Source organism: Notechis scutatus, chromosome 1 (assembly GCF_049901735.1).
Source record: "Notechis scutatus isolate UNSWTSFEM ecotype Mainland chromosome 1, rNotScu1.2, whole genome shotgun sequence".
Lineage (NCBI taxonomy): Eukaryota > Metazoa > Chordata > Lepidosauria > Squamata > Elapidae > Notechis > Notechis scutatus.
This window is the reverse complement of record NC_142009.1, coordinates 164527954-164548628: the sequence shown is the minus strand read 5'-3', so window position 1 is coordinate 164548628 and position 20675 is coordinate 164527954. Positions and strand designations below refer to the sequence as shown.

The window sequence follows — 20675 nt, the reverse complement described above, 5'->3', positions numbered from 1 at the left end:
GCCTACACAGAATCCCTCTGGAGTTGTTCTGAGTTGACTGATCAGGGCCACAGGGATAAAATGGGATCTGATATCAACCTAATAATTAGCCAATGGCCATTTTCTCAAATATCACATGGAAACACGTTTCCCCAACTGTAAGGAATTAATTGGAACAGCAACAGATAAATATGGCCAAGACCTATGTTATTAGCTACATAGAGCCCCTTGGTGACTGGAGAGAGCCACATAAATTGAATAAATTTGAACTGAATTTATTAAATTGAACAAAAATTGAATAAAATAAAATGAAGGACGTTGCTCCATTTTGGACAGAAGTTGCATATACAGAACCTGTGTATCATAGTGAAAGGTCTGTCCTTAGCATTCTAGTTTGCTGAACACAGAGAATTTTATGTACAGAAATGTTTAGCTTTACAATCACCCAGAGTGTTTTGTGATTCAGGCCAGAAAAAAATTATAGAAACTTACTGAGAAATAGCCAGGATCTTGGACCATTAATAAAATTTGTTGTTAGATCTTGTCAGTGAGAAGTGAAATTTAGGTAGTGGCACATCATAATTTTGGACTGCTGTTGGTCCTTTGGCTGCTGCTGCTTGCTTTTTACAGAAATGATTATTAGCTAGGGTACAAAGCCTAAACTGAATTTCATCATCTTGGCTGCAAAATCAAACAGAACACAGAAAATAGTTTGTGACAAAGAGTCTACTTACATAGACACCAAAATGTCATGCATGCAAAATTAATCACTTTTCTGGTCAGTGCTGCAAGGGCAAAACTATCAAATACTGAACATTTTAAAAAATGATCTTAAAGCCCAAATGTGGAAGCTCCCTCACATTGCATTCATTTTGCAGGACATAAATAGACAATGTGCAGCCATTCAAAGGTTGTTGAATGTCAACTCTGTTAAATGTAGAGGTGTTGTCAGAGGTGGTATTCAGCAGGTTTTGACCAGTTCTGGAGAACTGGTAGTGGAAATTTTGAGTAGTTTGGAGAACCGGCAAATACCAGCTCTGACTGGCCCTGCCAATCCCATCTATTCTCTGCCTCCTGAGTCCCAGCTGATCGGCTGGGTCTTCTTTGGTTGCCCTGCACAGGAGAACGGAGCTGGAAAGCAGGTTAGTGGGGTGGGGAGGGAATGGGGATTTTGCAGTAACCTTCCCCAGGAGTGGGGAGGGAATGGAAATTTTACAGTATCCTTCCCCTGCCACGCCCACTGAGCCACGCCCACAGAACTGGTAGAAAAAATTTTTTGAATCCCACCACTGGGTGTTGCTGATATTGAGAGAGTACCCCACAGTCACCATCCAGTATGAGTGGGTTATATGGATGGTGGATGAGAATTTCCACCTAAAAATGAATAGAATTCATGTACAAAAGGAGTTTCATTCAGAAGTGAGCCAAACATGTATTTTATTCTAGTGGATTGTAGTATTTGAACAAAGAGGGTTAGTTCCTGTATTGTACCATTTATTTTATCTCACAAAAACTCAGTAAGAGCCATGGAGAATTCAGCAGTCACTGTCTGCTCAGCTTTACCTTAACCTTTACTTAATAATTAGTCTAGAAGGGACAAAAGCCTATTGGATGCATCAAAAGATGCACATGAACAGTAAGATGATGAAAAGGGTTATTTAAAAGCCTTGAAAATGCATCCTTTGCAGGGGTGGGATTCTACCAGTTCACACCTATTTGCTAGAACCAGTTGTTAACCTTCTAAGCAGTTTGGAGAACCAGTTGTTAGAAGAAATTACTGGCCTAATCCTGTAAGGAAGACAGGAAGGAAACATTCTGGTGTTGCTTACAGAAACTGTCTCTCCGTTAACCCTTATTACATTCTTGGCAGGACTAGACTTTCTGTCTCTGGAACTTCTCTGGAGTTTTTTCTTTCCTCCTTTGCTGGTATTTTGCTTGTGTGGAGTGACCATTCAAAGTTACAATGGCACTGAAAAAAGTGACTAATGACCATTTTTCACACTTAAGACTGTTGCAGCATCCCCTCAGTCATGAGAGGCCAGGCGAGGAGATGCGTGCCTCGATGTGAGTGATATTGAGTTGGTCACACCCAGCCAATAACATGACCACCAAGCCACACCCACCAACTAAGCCATGCCCACAGAACCGTATATTAAAAAAATTGAATCCCACCCCTGATCCTTTGTATCAGTTGTTTGTCATGGTGACAGACCATGATTAAACTGAATTTTATAATTGGAGAACAATAAAACTTTTGGCATCTTTTGACAAAAACATTTGGCACTTTGAAACCTGGATTTTGAATGATATTGTTATCAATTCACATATGTCAGAAAAATCTAAGCCATTGAGTACTGCTTGAGACACAGTTAGAAATAAACAAAGATTCTATTCAATGTAAGAGACATGATTATGATCGTCATGAATCTAAAAAAGCTGTTGTGACAGTCACCTAATGGTTAGGAATTATTTAGGGTTTAAAATTGCAGTGGTTAAATAAATCAGAAACATTATCCTTCATGGGAATGACATTAGGAGCGATCTCTTAATCTACTTTCCAGGAAGAAAAATGCCAAACTCTCTGAGAAGCTCAGAGAAGTCATCAAACGGCAGCTGCTAAAAGAACCAATGGAGTTTTGGGCTACATCAACATAGGTATCTTGTCAAGATCATGGAAATGACACTATTGGTCTCAAAAAGGATACCTAGGAACTGGAAGGATGTCTGAGCGATACAGAGAGAAACAGGCTTGGAGGCTAAATCCTCCAAAGAACAGTTAAAGGAACATCTCTAGCCTAAAGAGGAGAAGCCTAAATGGAGACATGACAGTCTTGAAGGGCTGTCATAGATGATGGGAAGAGTCATTCTCCAGAACACAGAAAGATACCACTTTATAATTCCTTGGTAAGACCACACTTAGAATACTGCATCCAGTTTGGCTGCCACAATATCAAAAAGATATTGAAACTCTGGAAAGAGTGCAGAGAAAAGTAACAGAAGTGATTAGGGGGGCTAGAGGCTAAAATATATGAAGAACAATTATTGTCTAGTGAAAAGATGGACTAGGGGTGATATGATAGCAGCATTCCAACATTTGCGGGGCTGCCACAAAGAAGAGGGGGTCAACATATTCCCCAAAGCACCAGAAGAGAGGACTAGAAGCAATTGATATAAACTAATCAAGGAGAGAATAAACCTAGAACTAAGGAGAAATTTCCTAATGGTGAGAACAATTGACCAATGCACTCAGAAGTTGTTGGTGTTCCATCACTGAAGGTTTTTAAAAAGAGATTGGACTGAAGTGGTATGGGGGTCTCTTGCTTGAGCAGGGGGGTTGACTAGAAGACATCCAGGATCTCCAAGAAACATGGTGTGGATTGTTTATAGCATGGAAGCAAAATTCCTGCTGATTTAGAAATGACGGCTTCAATTTTTTTCCCCCTCATGAATAATTGAAGGGGAGAGAAAGATAAACTCATAAGGAATCTAATTCATAAATAACACCAGTGATAAAGGTGTATAAATAAATAAGTTTTGCCATACAAAAATTCATTGCTAAATCACCAACTTGGGACTTCAAAAATAAAAAGCTGGAGATGCTTCCAGCTAGTATTTATCTGTGGTGGTCTTTGCAGCTATACAAAGATTTCAGGAGAAATCACTTTGTTGCACTTAAGAACGGAGCTCTGGACTGCTCCTACCCTTTTGTTTTTCCACCCAATTGTTACCTGGTTGTTCTCCTAGGCCTTGAGTTAGATGCTGGCTCATCCTCTTTGGTTTTGGGTTCTACCTCCTATTATCTATAAGGTAGTCCTCAATTTCCAACCACAGATGGGAGCAGAATTCTGTTGCTAAGTGTTTAAGTAAGTTGTGCCTGATTTTACAATCTTTTTTGCCACGATTGTTAAGCGAATCACTCCTGTGAAGGGTATTTGGTTTCTCCCATTGATTTTGTATGTTCCCAGAAATTGGCTGGGAAGATTGCAAATGATGATCACAGAACCCCAGGACACTGCAACCCTCTTAAGTACATGTCAATTGCTAAATGTCCATGCTGCAACAGTTATAAGTGCAAGAATGGGTTGCATTTTGCTGCTGTTGTATCTTTGAAGGTCACTAAATGAATAAGTGAGGTTGAATTGACTATCTGTATTCTTTCTCTTTGATATAGATTTTTTTTTAAACTGTCAGCCATTCAGAGACATTGTGTCTTGGAACAGAAATAATTAAACATCTGCCTAAGATTGTAATGATAGCTATTTGCCAGGATATGACATATATATTGAGAACCAGATCAATTTAGTGGCTCAGATTCTAGCCTAGAAACTGGGAGTGAGTTCTAGTCTCCTCTTAGAACAGGGGTCTTCAAACGTGACAGCTTTAAGACTTGTGGACTTCAACTCCCAGAATTCCTCCTCTAGTCATGTTAGCTCAGGAATTCTGGGAGTTGAAGTCCACAAGCCTAAAAGCTGTCAAGTTTGAAGACCCTTGCCTTAGACCAGTGATGGCTAACCTTTTCGTCGTCGCATGCCAAAAGTACGTGGGTGCGTGCATGCGCGCACATGTGCCTGCACCCATAATGCCTCTGCACATGCACGCACATCTCCCGCATGACCCCCGCCCCCTGCACATGCGTGGCATATACCCGACAATCAGCTGGTTGGCAGGAGGCGTGCGCATGCACAGTGCACTTGATCTGGAGGGACGGCTTCCATGCCGGCAGAAATGGCTCTGCGTGCCACTTCTGGCACGCGTGCCATAGATTCGCCACCATGGCCTTAGACACTCAGTCGATTGAGTGACTTTGAGCCAGTCACTCTCTCTTAGCTCAACCCACTTCAGAGATTAAGGAAAAAGAAAGAATATTGGTTTTCTCTGCCTTAAGTTACTTAGTGGATGATCACTTGAAATATGAGCCAGCAGTGTGCAGCAGTAGCCAAAAATGCTAATACAACCCTTGGTTGTATAAACAGAAGCATAGATTCAAGATCATGTGAAGTATTAGTGCCATTTTATAAATATCTAGTAAGTCCACACTTGGAACACTGCAACCAATTTTGGTTATCCTATTACAAAAAAGATGTTCAGACTTTGGAAAAAGTTCAGAGAAGAGCAACTAAGATGATCAAATGCCTGGAGACTAAAACAATGGCTGCAGGATTTGGGTTTGGCTAAGAAAAGAAAAATTAGGGGTGACATGATAGCAGTATACCAGTACTTGAGGTGCTGCCACAAAGAAGAGGGGGTCAAATTATTCTCCAAAGCACCAGAGGGCAGGACAAGAAACAATAGTTGGATACTGATTAGTAAGAGAGAAGCAATCTGGAATTAAGGAGAAACTTCCTAACAGTGAGGACAATTAACCAGTGGAAGAGCTGGCCTCCAGAAATCGTGGGTGCTCCAATACTGGATGTTTTTAAGAAGAGTCTAGACAGCCATCTATCCGAAATGGTATAGGACTAGAAACCTCCAAGATCCCTTCCAGCTTCTATTCTATTCTATTCTATTCTATTCTATTCTATTCTATTCTATTCTATTCTATTCTATTCTATTCTATTCTATTCTCTATTCTGAAATAGTATATATTCATTCATTCATTCATTCAATCAATCATTCATTCAAGACTCTTGCTATAAAGTGAAAATTGGAGAGAATCTCCATCAAGTCCCCATCTGTTGCTCTATTCTTCCAGCCAACCATGTTCCAAGTCAGTAGTTGGTTGGAACCTTTGTGCTTAAAGTTAGTGGGATGGTTCAAAGGGATTGGAATTTTGGGTTGAAGCCCAGGAGTTTTCAGTCATTCCACTGAAGCAGAGGTGGTATTCAGCAGGTTCTGACCAGTAGCAGAAATTTTGAGTAGCTCGGAGAACCGGCAAATTCCACCTCTGACTGGAGATTTTACAGTATCCTTCCCCTGCCATGCCCACCAAGCCATGTCCACAGAACCGGTAGTAAACAAATTGGAATCCTACCACTGCACTGAAGGGATATTCTCCAAAATTATTTCAGTGTCAAAAAACAACACGTTGGTTTGACACTTGTCCACTTTCACCACAGCCTTGCTGTTTGTTGCATGAGCTCCAGAGAATTTTGATTGGGAGGTGGTGACAATTTGAATGAGGTGATTTTGCTGGTTGGCAACTCAGAATAGTACCAATGCTCAGAGGGGGAGCTTATCTCTGGTTAAAAGCATTGAGCTAAGGCCTTGTAATTCAACAGGATTTTGGCTACAGTTTGCTTCCTCTTGTCTGGAAGAGGAACAATAAGATCACTTTTATTTCTTTAACTTGCACTTTCTATAGCGAATGATTTTATCAAGCAATAAGGAGTAAGTTGGAAATTAATCCCACTGCCTCTTTTCCCATGGCAGAAATGATAAAAATACAGTCTCCAGTAAAAACAAATAAAATTGCCAGTCTCCAAGAGGAGGGTAAAGCAGATGAAAGTATAGAGTAAAATGGGATAAAATAAAAGAGCTTCTTAAAAAATTGAAACAAGAAAGGCTTCAGAGGTTGCTCCTTACAACAAATGCTACCTCTTATGCCATCTTTTCTTCTCCCTATATGCAATAAATATATTTGTGTTTTCATCTGCAAACATAAAAGTAGACAGGGAAAAAAGATATTCAAATAATTAAAAGCTCACCAAAGCCCATCATACTCTAGGCCCGTGATGGCAAACCTATGGCATACGTGTCAGAGGTGGCACGTAGAGCCCTCACTCTGGGCACGTGAGCCGTTGCCCCAGATCAGCTCTGCTGCACATGTGCACGTCACCTCCCACCAGCCAGCTAGTCTTTGGGTCTCTGCCGCACATACACAGGGGCAGGGTGCATGCACAGGGGTCACACGGGCATGTGCAGGGGATGCAAGGGGTCATACGTGCATGTGCTGGGTGAGAGGGGTTGTGCATGCATCCGTGGAGGCGGGGCACATGTGCAGGGCGCACGCGTGCTTTGGGCACTAGGTACTGAAAAGGTTAGTCATCACTGGGCATTAAAGTACTTAGGTCAGTGTCTGTTAGGTACTAAGAATACCAAAATGGAGGATGAAAAAGGATTGCTGTTTAAATCGTCTATATATATGAAACAGCTTTCAAAATATCATATGTTGATTTTTCTGTTTTTCCCATTTTTATTAAGACATTGGTCTTTGTACATGGAATGAAATTATTATTTTTCTCTGTATGTTACATCATGAATACAGTATTTACTGAGAGTATTTCTATTCTCAGTAAAAGAGCACAAAGTTCGTGGACAATAACATTATAAGTAAAGCTGTTTTAAATCTGGGTTTCAATCTTTGTGATGGCTGCAGTGGAATTAAAAATGTTAATTTTGGATGGACTATACCCAATGTAATCAAGACCATGTTCTCCAATCTGGTTAATCATTTAATCTACTTATGTATATACATTTGCAGGTCCAAACTGCTTTGCAGGAACCACCATCATTCCGGCTGGCATCGAAGTCAAAGTGGATGAGTGTAACATCTGTCACTGCCATCACGGGGACTGGTGGAAACCTGCCCAGTGCTCCAAACGTGAATGTCAAGGCAAGCCGACTGCATAGGGCAAAGCTCCCAGCAATGATATTTGCGCACCCATTGTGACAGTTTTCCAAGCTGAATCTGCCAGCTGCAGTTGGTTCACCAGCAAAATCTTTTAGGGTTAAATAAGACAATTTTAACTGTGAGCTTGTTCTCTTCCTCTCTTTTCCTCTCTGAAAAAAATATATATGTAGCTTGACATTAGAGCAAGCAACACAGGTTGGTAAGTTAGCTTAGAAATGGAATGTTTTACAGAGCTTCTTCTGGTGATTGTTTATGTTTTCTCCACCACGTGGAGATAATTGAAAAGAAAAATGTATGCTATAATTTTGGGAAAAAAGCAAGCTAAAGCCAACCAGTGTAAGCAGTCAATATTCATGAAAGAGATTATACAACCTAAGAAAACCAAACTCTTAAGATCATCACTCAACAACACATACCAGTGTCAAAATGTTGCATTAACATTTTTCCCACCTCTTTGGTCCTAGGCAAGGAGGGAAAAAAAAACCTGCAGCTTCCTAGAGATTTGCCTTTCCCTAATCCATCAGACTAAATATGCCTATTCGGGTTAATTTTAGTGACAATTACTGCCCTCTTTGCTCTCTCGCCATCTTTGAATAATCTCAGCATGAATGTAGAAATCAACTGGTTCTTAAGAGATAATATGTACATCTCTACTGGAAGAAATCATCTGACACGGAGTTGCAATTCAAGACTATCCAAGTGTTAACTATCAGCACAAATATATTTTAAAACATTTAATGCTGAATAACATTCCTAAAAATCTGATGGGGTGGGGGAAATCACACAAAAGATTCATTTGACCAGGTTGTCTGGAAATCAAAATATAATGTAATCCTGGGTTTGTTTGTTTTTTTGGCTCAAGAGTCCAAAGAAAATTAACTGTGCAAGTTTCCTGAATTAAATTTGTGTTTTTCATTTTTCTTTTCAGTGTTCATTTCTAACTCCAATGAAGAAGTCCTCCTTGCTTGAGCTTAAAAGTGCTTATATTTGGGGATAAATTAAGAGGGAGAAGTTTTTGTCCGTTGCTCCATTTCTTCTTAGGTAAAATATATTATGAAAGAAACATCATGTTCCAAATCTATTTTAAATTTTGCAGTTTCTTGGATAAGATTGAAATCATTTCCTACACAGTCTTTTTAGACATTAGTATAAATATGTTCCATGGAAGAACATTGTGTTAACTGGAAGATGACTGAAACACCAAGGTCCCAGAAATATGTATTATGTAAGGAAATTTTGCACCTACCATCAACCATTTTGTTGGGTAGGCAAAATGAGTTATTCCCCGTTTCTGCAAGATTTCCCAAGATTTGGGTTCTATTTGTATCAGTCAGAATTTACTAAGGCAGGGGTCCCCAACCACCGGTCCGCGGACCAGTACCGATCCACGGAACAAGTCCTACCGGGCTGCTGGCTTGCTGGGCGCCGCCATCTTTTTTTGATGAAAAAGTGCTTCCGGTGAGCTTTTTCCGGTAGAAAGCTCACCGGAAGCACGTTTTCATCAAAAAGATGGCGGCGCCAGCTTCCAGTGAGCTTTTCTGGCTAGAAAGCCATTTCTACCCGGAAAAGCTCACCGAGATACTAGCGCCGCCATCTTTTTGATGAAAAGTGCTTCCGGTGAGGTCACCGGAAGCACTTTTTCATCAAAAAAAGATGGCGGCGCCCAGCTGATGCCGGTACCGGGCCGCGGCGTAAAAAAGGTTGGGGATCACTGTATTAAGGAACCTAATAATTAGCACTATCTTTGGCCTTTCTCTTCAGTCCATTCTTTCCTTGCTTCCTTGGCCTTCTTTTAGTCTGGCCCTCCTAATATTGATAAATTAGCTCTGCTTTTGTCCTCAAGCTCCCTCTCTCAGAGGAATGAAAGTCATGCAGTTTTGACATTTCTCCTATTGGAGGAAAAGGCAGCTTTTGGCTTTGGATGGCTCATCAGCTGCATTTCTTTTCCAAATTCTTCTATTCTCCTCCAAGAAGATTCTAGAACTTTCTATCACCTTCTGGGATCTCCTTACCTTTTTCACAGTAAGGTGATCCTGTGAAATGATGTAGCTGCTCGAAAGAGTTGTCAACAGGTTTTATGAGACCATCTTTGTGTGCACCAAAGCACTTTCCCCCCCTTCAAATCTGAAGCCCTGCACAACCCTTTTTTTCTTCTGTTACTTTGCAAACCAATCTGAACAATTTAAAAAACTATCAGTCTTATTTAAAAAAAAAATCCTGTGGTAAATGCACCAGCTCTGAATGCTAGTGTAAATAACACTGATTAAATGCTTTATGAAGTAAACAAAAAAAACCATGTCAGTTCAGATTGACTTGTGTCAGATTGACTTCTGTCCTTTTTATCACATTTTATATATTGCAAGTTTTGTTTAATATGGGGAAAGCCTTTTACCTTTCTAATCCCACCTCAATGGATTTGTCTAGAGAAGTTATGCTGCATTATTTACTTGTTTGTTTGTTTATTTTCTGTGTATTGAATTTTAAGGAGATCATTCATTACATTTGGAAAACATGGATAATTGCACTTTCTTTTATGTCCTATATGAAAGCCAAATATGCTAATATTTTCCCTACATTTAGAGTTCATTAATTAAAATAAGTTGGTTTTATTAAAAGTCTTGTGCTGTGCTCTTAAGGGTTAGGGTTATTCTCTTTTTTCCATGTTCTTGGGATCAGTTTGGGAGGTGTAGTGAGCCACTAAGAATTAACAGATTAACAGTTGGAAGGGACCTTGTAGGTCATCTAGTCCAACCCCCCAAATATTACTCTTCATTTCCAGTTCTTTTACACTACAAATAATGGATAGAGTGTGTTGTTCAAACTGCTATGAATAATAGCTATGTCATATGTCTGTACATAAATGTCTTGCTTGATAGAAAAAATTACTCATGACTGACTCTCAAGCATAGAGAGCATAGTTGCAACTAATCAAAAAGGTATGCTGCAATTTACAAATGTTGGTCAAGTATACTGATTATTCTGACATAGTTTATATATATTTTTTCCTCATTATGCTTCTCTGGCATGGAAATGAAGGTGACCTCAAGTGTTCTCCCATTCAGTTACTGACCAGACACTATCTGCTAAGTTCCAGCACAGACACTCGAGCATGAGCCTTCAGATCATACCCTGAATGAAAAGGCACAAGGAAAATTCAACAGTTAACCTGTTAGAATGGATGGAGAAGCTGATGGTCATTTTGCACTGCTTCTTCTAGCTACAGTCCTTTGGGTACTCTGGACTACAAATTCCTATCCTCCTAAACCACTGGTCACTGATAAGAGCTTGCTAGAATACTAGAAGGACTGAATAAACATTGCTTACTACAAGTTCTGGAGCTCAGGAAGTTTCCCAAGCATGTGCATCTGAAAATTGTACCTGTTCCATAGAGGTCAATCCTATGCATAATGAGGCTCCAGAAATTTGTATATACATATACATGACATAGCATAGGGCCAGATCATTATGTTGATATAATTTGATCTACCTGTTTTAAATAAAGCTGTGCTGTACCCTACTTGCTTGGAGATCAGATTAAGTACTTCAACTGCTAAGGAAACAGGGGGAACTGTGTTCTTCGTAAAGAGAATACCTGTCAGATTTTTTACACCTCTAAACAATAGTGTGCCTGAAAACTAGTGAAAACAAAACACGCTACTGTAAAAAAAGACTCTAGAAAACAAATTTGAAAAATATATTATTAAAAATATTTTGTTAAATATAAAATACTATCCAGCAAATGTCTCCTGTGTTCTCCTTTGCACTACACCAGCAGGCTTCCCTTTTCAATTTCAAATATGTTCTGTGGGAAAAACCCTCACTTAAGTAAAGAACCAAAACATTTGGAGATAGTGGCAACACAACGCATTATATTAGTATGCACAACTATAGTAATCCCTGGACCTTCATCAAAAGACTGTGAAGAGCCGCAATCCCACCCCTGCCACCAAGGTTACAGGTTATACCCACTTAAGAAAAAGTACATGGGGTTTACAAGATCAACATAAGTTATATAGCAACCTTTATTGTAGGAAAGTCGGATCTGATGAACATGAAATGACCTTGGAAAGAAGAATTAAATGGCAACCTGTCAACAGTGGAGAGAACATTTCTTTGGCCAGGCAGAAAATTCACCTGCCATAATTTTGCTATGTTTAGTAGCATTCACAGTATGCTTTCTGAGAGTGTCAGAAATAATTTGATTGGATGGTGCGGGACTCCAGGGGAAATACTGTAGGTGGTCCATTACTGTTTATCTTCTTCAAAACCCAGTGTATTATACTTGAAGTATTCTTTTATGTGGACAGCAATCACCAAATATTTATTTCCAGGCTTTATTAGTGTAATCATACAATATGCTTTATGTCAGGCTGTTTATGAGTATAAAAACTGCTGCAGGTGGGACTCTGAAGTAGGAGTATATAAAGTGATACCAATGCCGGATTTCTGCAAAGATTTTATGTCTATTAAGTTTTCATTTTAGAAAATGGTAAGCTAAAATGTTTCAAGACATTTCTAGAACAGTATTCACAAAACATGCCTCTATTTCCACACACACACATACTTGGATTTTTGTAAATAAAAATGGTGGGTGGTTGCAACTAAGTACTTGTCTGGCACATGTGACCTGTTTATTTGTTCACAAAAACAAACATGATAATGATCTGGAGTGGCAGGGCGTAGTAAGGGGCAGAAGGCAAGTTTCTGAAATTGGCTTAGATCTCCGACTCTGTGATGGCCATTCTGTGAAAGTAGCTGTGATATGCTCTCAAAATTCTAACTGTACCATCATTCATCATTCAGGTCAGTGAAGGACCCCATCCAAAATATTTTATTATTTGAATATATATATTCCAATTGGTCTTTTTTTAAGCTAGAATGAATGATTTGGGGTCCCTCCACACATTGCTTTTGCAGAACTGAGGGTCCTACTCTATGAGCCACAAATTAAATCACATATTACCCATAGTCATCTCTTCCATCTAGTTTGGCCTGGTTGAAATGAGACTTTTGAATCAGTTTTCCATTCAGCTAAATTTCTAGAAAGACAAGTGTTTCAAAATCTCATAAACTTGCTTCCAAAGGTATTTGAAAATGGGAACCAACCACCTCACTTCTATGTGAGTGTAGTGCTTTAGCAGAGCAAAACTAATTGTAGTTGCTTGGTAAGGTGCTAATCACCATAAGACAGTTTTTAGGAAGAAGTCAAATACTACAAAGTTGATCCAAACTTCTGTACCTGCTTATATTCAGTTGAGCTACAGGGGAACAATACCATGAACAACCCCTCTCAGTTGTAAAATATTGTGAACATGTTCTTTTCTCTGGCCATGTATATAGCTGCTTTTCCACCTTGACACTTGGCTGTTCTAATAGTATGTGGTGTGGGGTCAACAATACACAACTATGCTATCCAACTAAATTAAAGCTAAGAAAATTGGTTGGCTTTCCCTTCTGGTGAAGACTTGGCCAGCAGCAGACACATCCAGAGAATCTCCTCTCTCTGGGCTGTCGTTTTTCCAATTTAACAACAGAAGGAACAGGTTCCCTTTTGTTTATTTGACTCTCTGGGATTAAGGAGAGTCTCAGAATCATCCTTCAAGATCCTCTGATCACAGCAACATCCTTAGAAGTCAAGCTTTGAAGATAACTGGTGAGCTGAAGCTGGGAGGTGGGATCGGTCCAATTTTTACTTAATTCGATTATTACCTTTTTCATTCCAACTTTTACAGAAGAAAAAAAAAACAAATTAATCCTGGTCTCTGATATTGGTCTCAATCTAAACGTCCTCTCATTTCATTTCAATTATTGCAAATATATTTCTTAAACATTATTTCTTTTAAAAATAGGAATAACAATATGCACTTGCCTAATAAAAATTATCAATGTCCCTCCTTCCTCTCAATAATCTATATAACCTTATTAACTGACTAATTTATTATTACAAATACTTTTATTGTTACCTTTTCCAAAATACTCTTTTCTCATTTAAATAGTTTTTTTTTAAATAAATTTTATTAATTTTCAAAGACAATACGCAAACAAGCAAAACATAAAACATAAAAACATAAAACATCTTTTCTGAAAGCTGCTTGATCCCGGGTTACATCTCTTCGTACAAACACAAATTCAAATTCATGTTCATTTTACATACCATTCCATATCTTATTACCATTTTCCATTTTCTATATAACTTCTCGCCTCTTTTAACTTTCTTAATTTTATTTTATTTATCTCATCTCAGTTCAAATCATAATGCTTATTATTCTTTGTCTGTTTTTCCAGCTATTTCTCTTTTCTCTTTAAACAAAACTTCTCCTCTACACTGATTGGAATGTGACGCCTTTGACTCTTTCCCCTAAATTTATAATACTTAATATAATACATGACTTCCATTGGGATTCTGTTTAGTACATTCTAAAATTACACATTATATTTTATGAAAAGAAAAAAAAATATAAGTATATAATATAACTAAAACAACTATCAATATCAATATAAATCTAATCATTAATATTAATATTCATTTATATCTTAAACATTTTACATGTTACTTTTCAATTGAATATCATACTTTTATGGGAACATTTTATACTTTCCATATACTTTCCATAGTTATTCCCCCCCACATCACATATTTTAAATAATTGTATCATTAAAATGTTCCCATTTCCTCCTACTTCAATTCTCTCATTTGTTTCATTGCCTTCTTTTTATTCACAAAAATTTCACTAAGTTACACTAAATATCTTATCCCATTTTTTGATCACATGTTGTTTCCAATTTTCTAACATTATTTCTAAGTACAAATATAAGAATACAATCTTGTGTACCTTTGCAGAATCCCTTTTTCAATTAAATTTACCCATTATCTCTAAATGAATCTTGTTTCTTTACATCTTGCTCCCCACCATTAAGGCTTCTCATCCCTTCCTTCCTCCCTTGCTTGTTCTTCTCCCTGCCCTTTTTACCCCCTTGTCTCTCCACCTCCCTTTTCTTCTTCTTTCCCCCTTTCTGTTGTTTTCTAACATTATATCCACTTTTCACCTTATTTTTCTCTTTTTTGGTTGTTTTTTCAGGTCTTAAAGTCCCCTTTTTCTTTTCCTCTTTCTCCCTTTCTTCCCCAAATAAAGTTACTTGTTCATCAAAGATGGCTTCTTCTTTGTTCCCATCATCTTGTTGCGCAGTCAGTTTCTCATAAGTGCAAATCGCCATTTCTAAAAATTGAAAAAGAGTGCCAAGAGAGTCTTTCCCTTCTTGTTCTTCTTCTTTGTATTTTTTGTATTCAATTTTCAATTCATCCACAAGTGATACCATTGTAGAAAGAAAAGGTTTTTCCAAAACAACCACCCAAGTGTTTTTAGTCAAAGATAATTTCCAAAAGTTCCAAAATCACCAAACAGTCCAAATAAGCTGTTTCTTTTAGCACTTTCTTCTTTCTTCACTTTCTCTTTCTGGGGTTACTGTTTAGTTGCAAAGTTCCAGTTAAAATGTATCTTTTAGAAGTCTTGTTAATATTTAGTAATTCTTTAACATTCTAGGCAATCTCCTCATTTCCAAATCCTGCTCCAATTCTTTTCCTCTCCCTTCCCACTTACAGAAAAAAATAATAATTTTTTTTAAAATATTCAGAAATCCTTATCTTTTTAGCATTTAATTACCTATTAGTGCCAATGCGGGTTTTTCCGATTTCTCTTGCATTTCTATTCATTAGGAAGGAGAGTGAAAAAAAAAGAAAAAACTTTCCCTTTTAACTTCCATTCGCCGCTTATAAATCTCAGGAAACGATGTATCCTTCGCAAATTTCAGGTTCCAGGGTACTTTCGTTGTTGCTTTGTCCCGGTCAGCAAAAAAACTTTCACTTCTTCTCAACTCCTCCTGCACTTTCTTTTTCCGGCTGAGCGCTTCTATGAGGCGGCCATTTCTGACCGCCGCTCAGCTGCCTTCGGAAAAGGGGGCTTTGCCGGCAAGAGAAGAGAGGTGCGATATATCTCGACCCTGCCAGATCCCCCGTATCTTCGCCACCTTCTACGGAGGTGGCTAGCCCTGAAGCCAGGTGGCACAGGGCACTCCGGCAGCGAGCGCAGGCAGAAACCGCGCAGTCGCGGATTCCTGCCTCCCCCAAAGCGCTGCAGACCGGAACTCCCACCTCATTTAAATAGTTCTTTTATCTGTCAGATTTGCAATTTCATTGCATATTCTTTCCATAAGTTCTAAATTAATACCTGCTTTAACACAAGAGAGAGAAAAACATGTCCCCCCCCCTTTTACTAATTTGAGTGTATCACCTCAGTGGTTAAAATATACCTTAATTCCCTCATCTTAATTCCCAATAAACATTTACTTTTAACTAATTATAATAGTCATTCCCTAAAAAAACCCCACATAACATTATATATGTTTTTAGTCAGATTCCGCAATGTATTTTTCCCCTTTAATTTCATAGAATTTATTTATAGTTTCAAAACCAAGATAAGAAAAAAATTAAACTAATTAAACTAACTCCATTAAACTAATCTTGGTCACTGATATTAATCTCATTTTTAAACATCCTCATAGTTCATTTCAATTATTTGAATTTATTTAATAAACATTAACATTTCTTTTAAAGATAAAAATAAAAATATACATTCACCTAGTAAAGAATATCAGTGTCCATCCCTCCTGTGATAATCTATATTTCTCTATTTTCTAAATATTTTGTAATTGCAAATGTATTATTACCCCTCATCTCCATGCGGATACAATTCCCATATTTATTTCCTGCTCCTGTTTCACTACTTCTCTTCCCCTTCATTTTCCCATTTTTTCTTTCAGTGTGTCCCTCTCCCTCTTTGTCTTCCTTTCCCCATTTCTGCTGCTTCTTTCTACCTTTCCTAATTTCACAGGTATTCCCTTTTAGTTACCTTCTTGAATCTCAAATTTTTAAACCCCCCTTCTTTTCCCTCTTCTTTGTGTTGTGTTAATTGTCTGTTTAAGATGGCTTCTCCTTGAACTAACTCCTCCTTCTCTGAAGTTCTTTCTTCATGTTCTTCAATCACGATTTCCATAGCTTTTAAAACAAAGCCAAGTGATTCACCTTTTTCCTGTAGTAAGTTTTTCATATTTTTAAGTTCCACTTTTAGTTCCTGAAGAGATATCGTTGCACACTCTTATATTTTATAATCATTAAAATCCACAAAAACTTTTATTTTCCTTCTTTCTTCTTCAGGCCTCCTAGAGTCACAATTATTCCAACACTGGGTCTATACCAAAATCACCAATTAGTCCTGCAGTCAATCTTTTCTTACTTCTTTTATTCTAGTTCAACTTTCACTTTCTAGGGTTCTTGTTTTATTGTTTCAATATTTCTTTAACATTATATCAACTCAAGTTCATAAAAAACTAGGATCTTTCCCCTTTTATTTTTAAATTTGAATTTTTGTCCACAAGATGGCACTCTCCGTTATGCAAAAATTTTCACCTTTTCCTCCCTGCTTTATTATTCAGGGCTTTTCAAGCCTCAATATTCCAAAACAATCAAATCTTCAGTTTGTATATTCCCCCCCCCCATTTTTTTTGACACTCTTATGTCCAGCTTTAATTTATGCTTGTTTATTGCCAAAATATTTTAATCCAATTTAGTTAAGTATCTTATTCCGACTTCTTCCTTTCCTGGTTCAAAGCCCTGTTTAGCTGTCAGTTATTTTTCTTTTTTTCCCTTTGTAATTCCGCTGCTTTGTTTTCTTTTTTAGAAATTCATTGCTACATTAATCCTGGGATACCTTTTATTTGGTTGTTGCCCAAGTCCCGGCTCACATGCTATCCACCTCTTTCTTCACTCCTGCACAAACTTAGTCCAGCTGAGTCCTCCTCTTCGGGGTGGCCATTTTAGACCACCGCTTCAGTCGTCTTCAGGGGTAAAAATTGCCAAACCCAGAGAGGGAGATGCAGCTCCCTCAATCTGGCTGGCGGTTCCCCCTTTCTCCACTGCCCCTCCAAGGCAGCTTCAGCCCCTAATCGCAATGATTGGGGCTCTCCGACAAAAAAGCACGGGCTGTAGCCACGGATGATCACGACCTACAGTCCGTCAGCGAGGACTCAACCCAGAAGTGCATTTGAGTATATTGATGCTTCCATGGTTAACTAGATGGGAATTTTGTCATGATGATTTATTTTAATCTTTTCCCAAATTAATAGCAATGCATTTCTTATTTGGTGTCTTTGGAAGTAACTATGCACCTTGTTTTTCCCATCCCATAAAAATGCATGCCACCCTAATTGTAAGTCATGCTCTTCAATTGTCAATATTCTTTTATTTTTCAAGATTACCCAATCTTTGATCCCTGTAAGGGCTACTGCCGTATAATATAGTTCCTAATCTGAGCAAAACCCTCTCTTTCTGCAGGACAGCAGAAATTTTATTATAGCCTTCCCCAGATGTGCGCCTTGCAATAATCCTGTCTCTGAGCTCTGCAAGCAGTTCCTTTGACCTCATGGCTTTTGCTCTGCTATGGTATGTATTGTCAGCTGTGACTTCTATAGAGGTGTGTACCTCTCTGCAGAAGTCACAGCTTCAAAATCATGTCCAATCAATTTAATTTACCACAGGTAGACTCCAATCAAGGTGTAGAAACATATCAGCAACAATCAAAAGAACTGGGAGGCACCTGAACTAAATATCAAGTGTTTTTGCAAAGGATCTGAATACTTATGCCAATGTGCTATTTCAGTTTTTTCTTTTTAATACATTTACAGACATCTCTAAAATTCTGTTCTCACTCTGTCATTATAGGGTACTGAATGTAGATTAATGAGAAAAAAATGAATTTCAACAATTGTAGAAAGGCTGCAACATAACAAAATTGACAACTGAAATGGGTCTGAATACTTTCTGAAGGCACTGTAATTGGAAAAGTACACTTTTAAAATTCTCTGATGTGAATTTTATAAAGCCCCAATAAAGAAAAAAAAATACATAGCAGAGTCAGCTTTCCTTCATTGTTTCTGCCTGAGGCAGAGGTACAGTATTTCTCTACTCTTCTTGCCATTGCATTTTTCCTGCAATTTTTGATGAATGTATTATAACAGGTAATTTAGCATAAGTGGCATTATTGTGCTGGAGAGGAGATGCTTTCCTTCTGCTAAAAGGCAGCTGGACAGAAGAAAAGTGAAGAGTTAGTAGTTAGAATAAAAGAGGCAACATGTAACTAGTCCAAGAGAACTGTGTCTAGCATTTACTGTTATTCATCTCCCTAAACAATTAAAAAATACAGTTCTTTCATTTAAGTCAGAAGATGAGAGAGTGGAAATACAGTGTAGAATTTATGAAATAGAATGTTATTGTTTCAAAGCATTGTCCATACTGCCTTGGGCTGGAAGAAATCCAATATCTGTAAGGCTACAGGTTCTTTATAGAAATATTGATTCTTGTGCCTTGTAAGATGACATACATGTCCAGAGAATGTCAACGCTTCAATTAAAGATTAAAAGAGGGAAAGGTAACAGAATGTGAAGTTGAACTATAACTTGCATTAGTCTCCATTAATATCTGGATGGCTGCAAATTGCCTCCCTGGTGAGAAAACTGACTCCTATCAAGTTGTAAAACCATTTGATTCAATTCAACCCTGGCCTATAATTGAAAGGACTCTACTGATTGCTGAAAATGGATTATATTGCAAGCTCTTTACTGGTTGTGAGGTTTTGTTATATTGAGTACTTTCTTTCCCTCTTTCTCACACATAAATGAAGCTTATATTTAAATAAAGGTCTTTCGTGCTAATGCTTCAGAACGTGATTTATTTGTGATATAGAAAACATTAAAGGGAAACAAATCTCTCAGCAGAACATAATCATGATTACAGATATAAGTAATCTCTTTAAACAAATTGTGACAATTTCACCATATAAAGAATGAAAAAAAAAATTCGGGCATGCTGAGGCTCATATTATGATCACAATAACCAGTAACCAAGCTTTCTGAGATTTTGTAAGATTTCAATGCAGAATTATTATAATTTCAGTATATACAATAATAATATAATTTGTAGAACACACACACAAAAAAGGAAAGCTCCCCTAATATCAACATGCAATAAATTTTGGGAATCTGAATCTTCAGTTATTATTATTTTTTAAAATATACATTTTAAGATTTGAAGAGTGACTCAATTTTATACAACCTTCCTATACAGAAGTGTATCTATTTTTGTTTCAGTACATAATTTCAGTATCTTTTAATAAAATTTATGTAAAATTTAAATCTCAACTTTTATGTTATCATAATGCTAGGAAAATCATTTCTTAACAGGCAACAGTTGAAATGACATCACACAGTCAATAAGCCACCTGGAGGGCACTTCCCAAACCTTTCCTTGACGAACATTTTGTGGTTTGTAGTTAGAAGAGGCATCATAGATTATATATTGTGTACAGAAACTCTGGTCAGAAGTAATCTCAGCATGATAGGCTACTGTATTGATTGTCTGAGTCACATCATTATCTGATTTAGGCTTCCTTTGGAGAATCTGTCCCCCTCCAGATTTCACCAGTTCTTTGAGGTCATCTTTCTTGTGCTCTTTAAATATTCCCAGGAAATAGAAGTAGCAGCCATCAAAAAGTTTTGGCAGCTGAAATAAAGAATAGATTATTCTCATCTATGCAGCTGACAATTCTGAGATAAAGCCATAATTTCTTATTTAATAATCTGTTGATCTGTGAGTTACAGGTGCAACTAATAATACAATTTTTTTCAACTAGCAACAAATTAAGGAGTCGAAGCTGCTGAAAAAAAATGGGTGAAAAAACAGGAGCCCAGAATTGACAAAATGGGACAGAACAGAACAACAAACAAGAGATATGGTTTCAAAGAAGGAAAACAGACATATGCCCTATTCTCAGCAATAAAAAAGGAGTGAACAGCCCTGTGGATAGAAGAAATGGAATGAGAGAAAAAAGGAAACAAAAAGGTCTTGTGAAAAAAAAAATCACAACAGAAGAAACTGGTAGGAACAGGTAGAGATAACTTCATATATTGATTAAAAATAATCTGAACTTGTGTGCATGTGTTTATTCTTAATTAAGAAATGATTACAAAATATTTCTAGATGTGGGAGGAGAAACAAAGTTAAGGTTCAGTAGAACAT

The 20675-nt window shown here is 37.6% G+C and overlaps 2 protein-coding genes across 3 annotated transcripts in view; one reads left to right on the top strand and one right to left on the bottom strand.

Annotated features, from left to right (window-relative positions):
* Positions 1-7855, top strand: part of VWC2L (von Willebrand factor C domain containing 2 like) — a 115024-nt gene extending 107169 nt beyond the window's left edge. For both annotated transcript variants that reach the window (XM_087949366.1, XM_087949365.1), the window contains one exon: positions 7400-7855. In XM_087949366.1, coding sequence (XP_087805492.1) covers positions 7400-7588 — 189 coding nt within the window. In that variant the 3' untranslated portion in view covers positions 7589-7855. The remainder of the gene's footprint in view (positions 1-7399) is intronic.
* An 11454-nt stretch (positions 7856-19309) lies between these two features.
* Positions 19310-20675, bottom strand: part of BARD1 (BRCA1 associated RING domain 1) — a 39255-nt gene continuing 37889 nt past the window's right edge. The window contains exon 11 of the mRNA XM_026673155.2: positions 19310-20159. Coding sequence (XP_026528940.2) covers positions 19827-20159 — 333 coding nt within the window. The 3' untranslated portion in view covers positions 19310-19826. The remainder of the gene's footprint in view (positions 20160-20675) is intronic.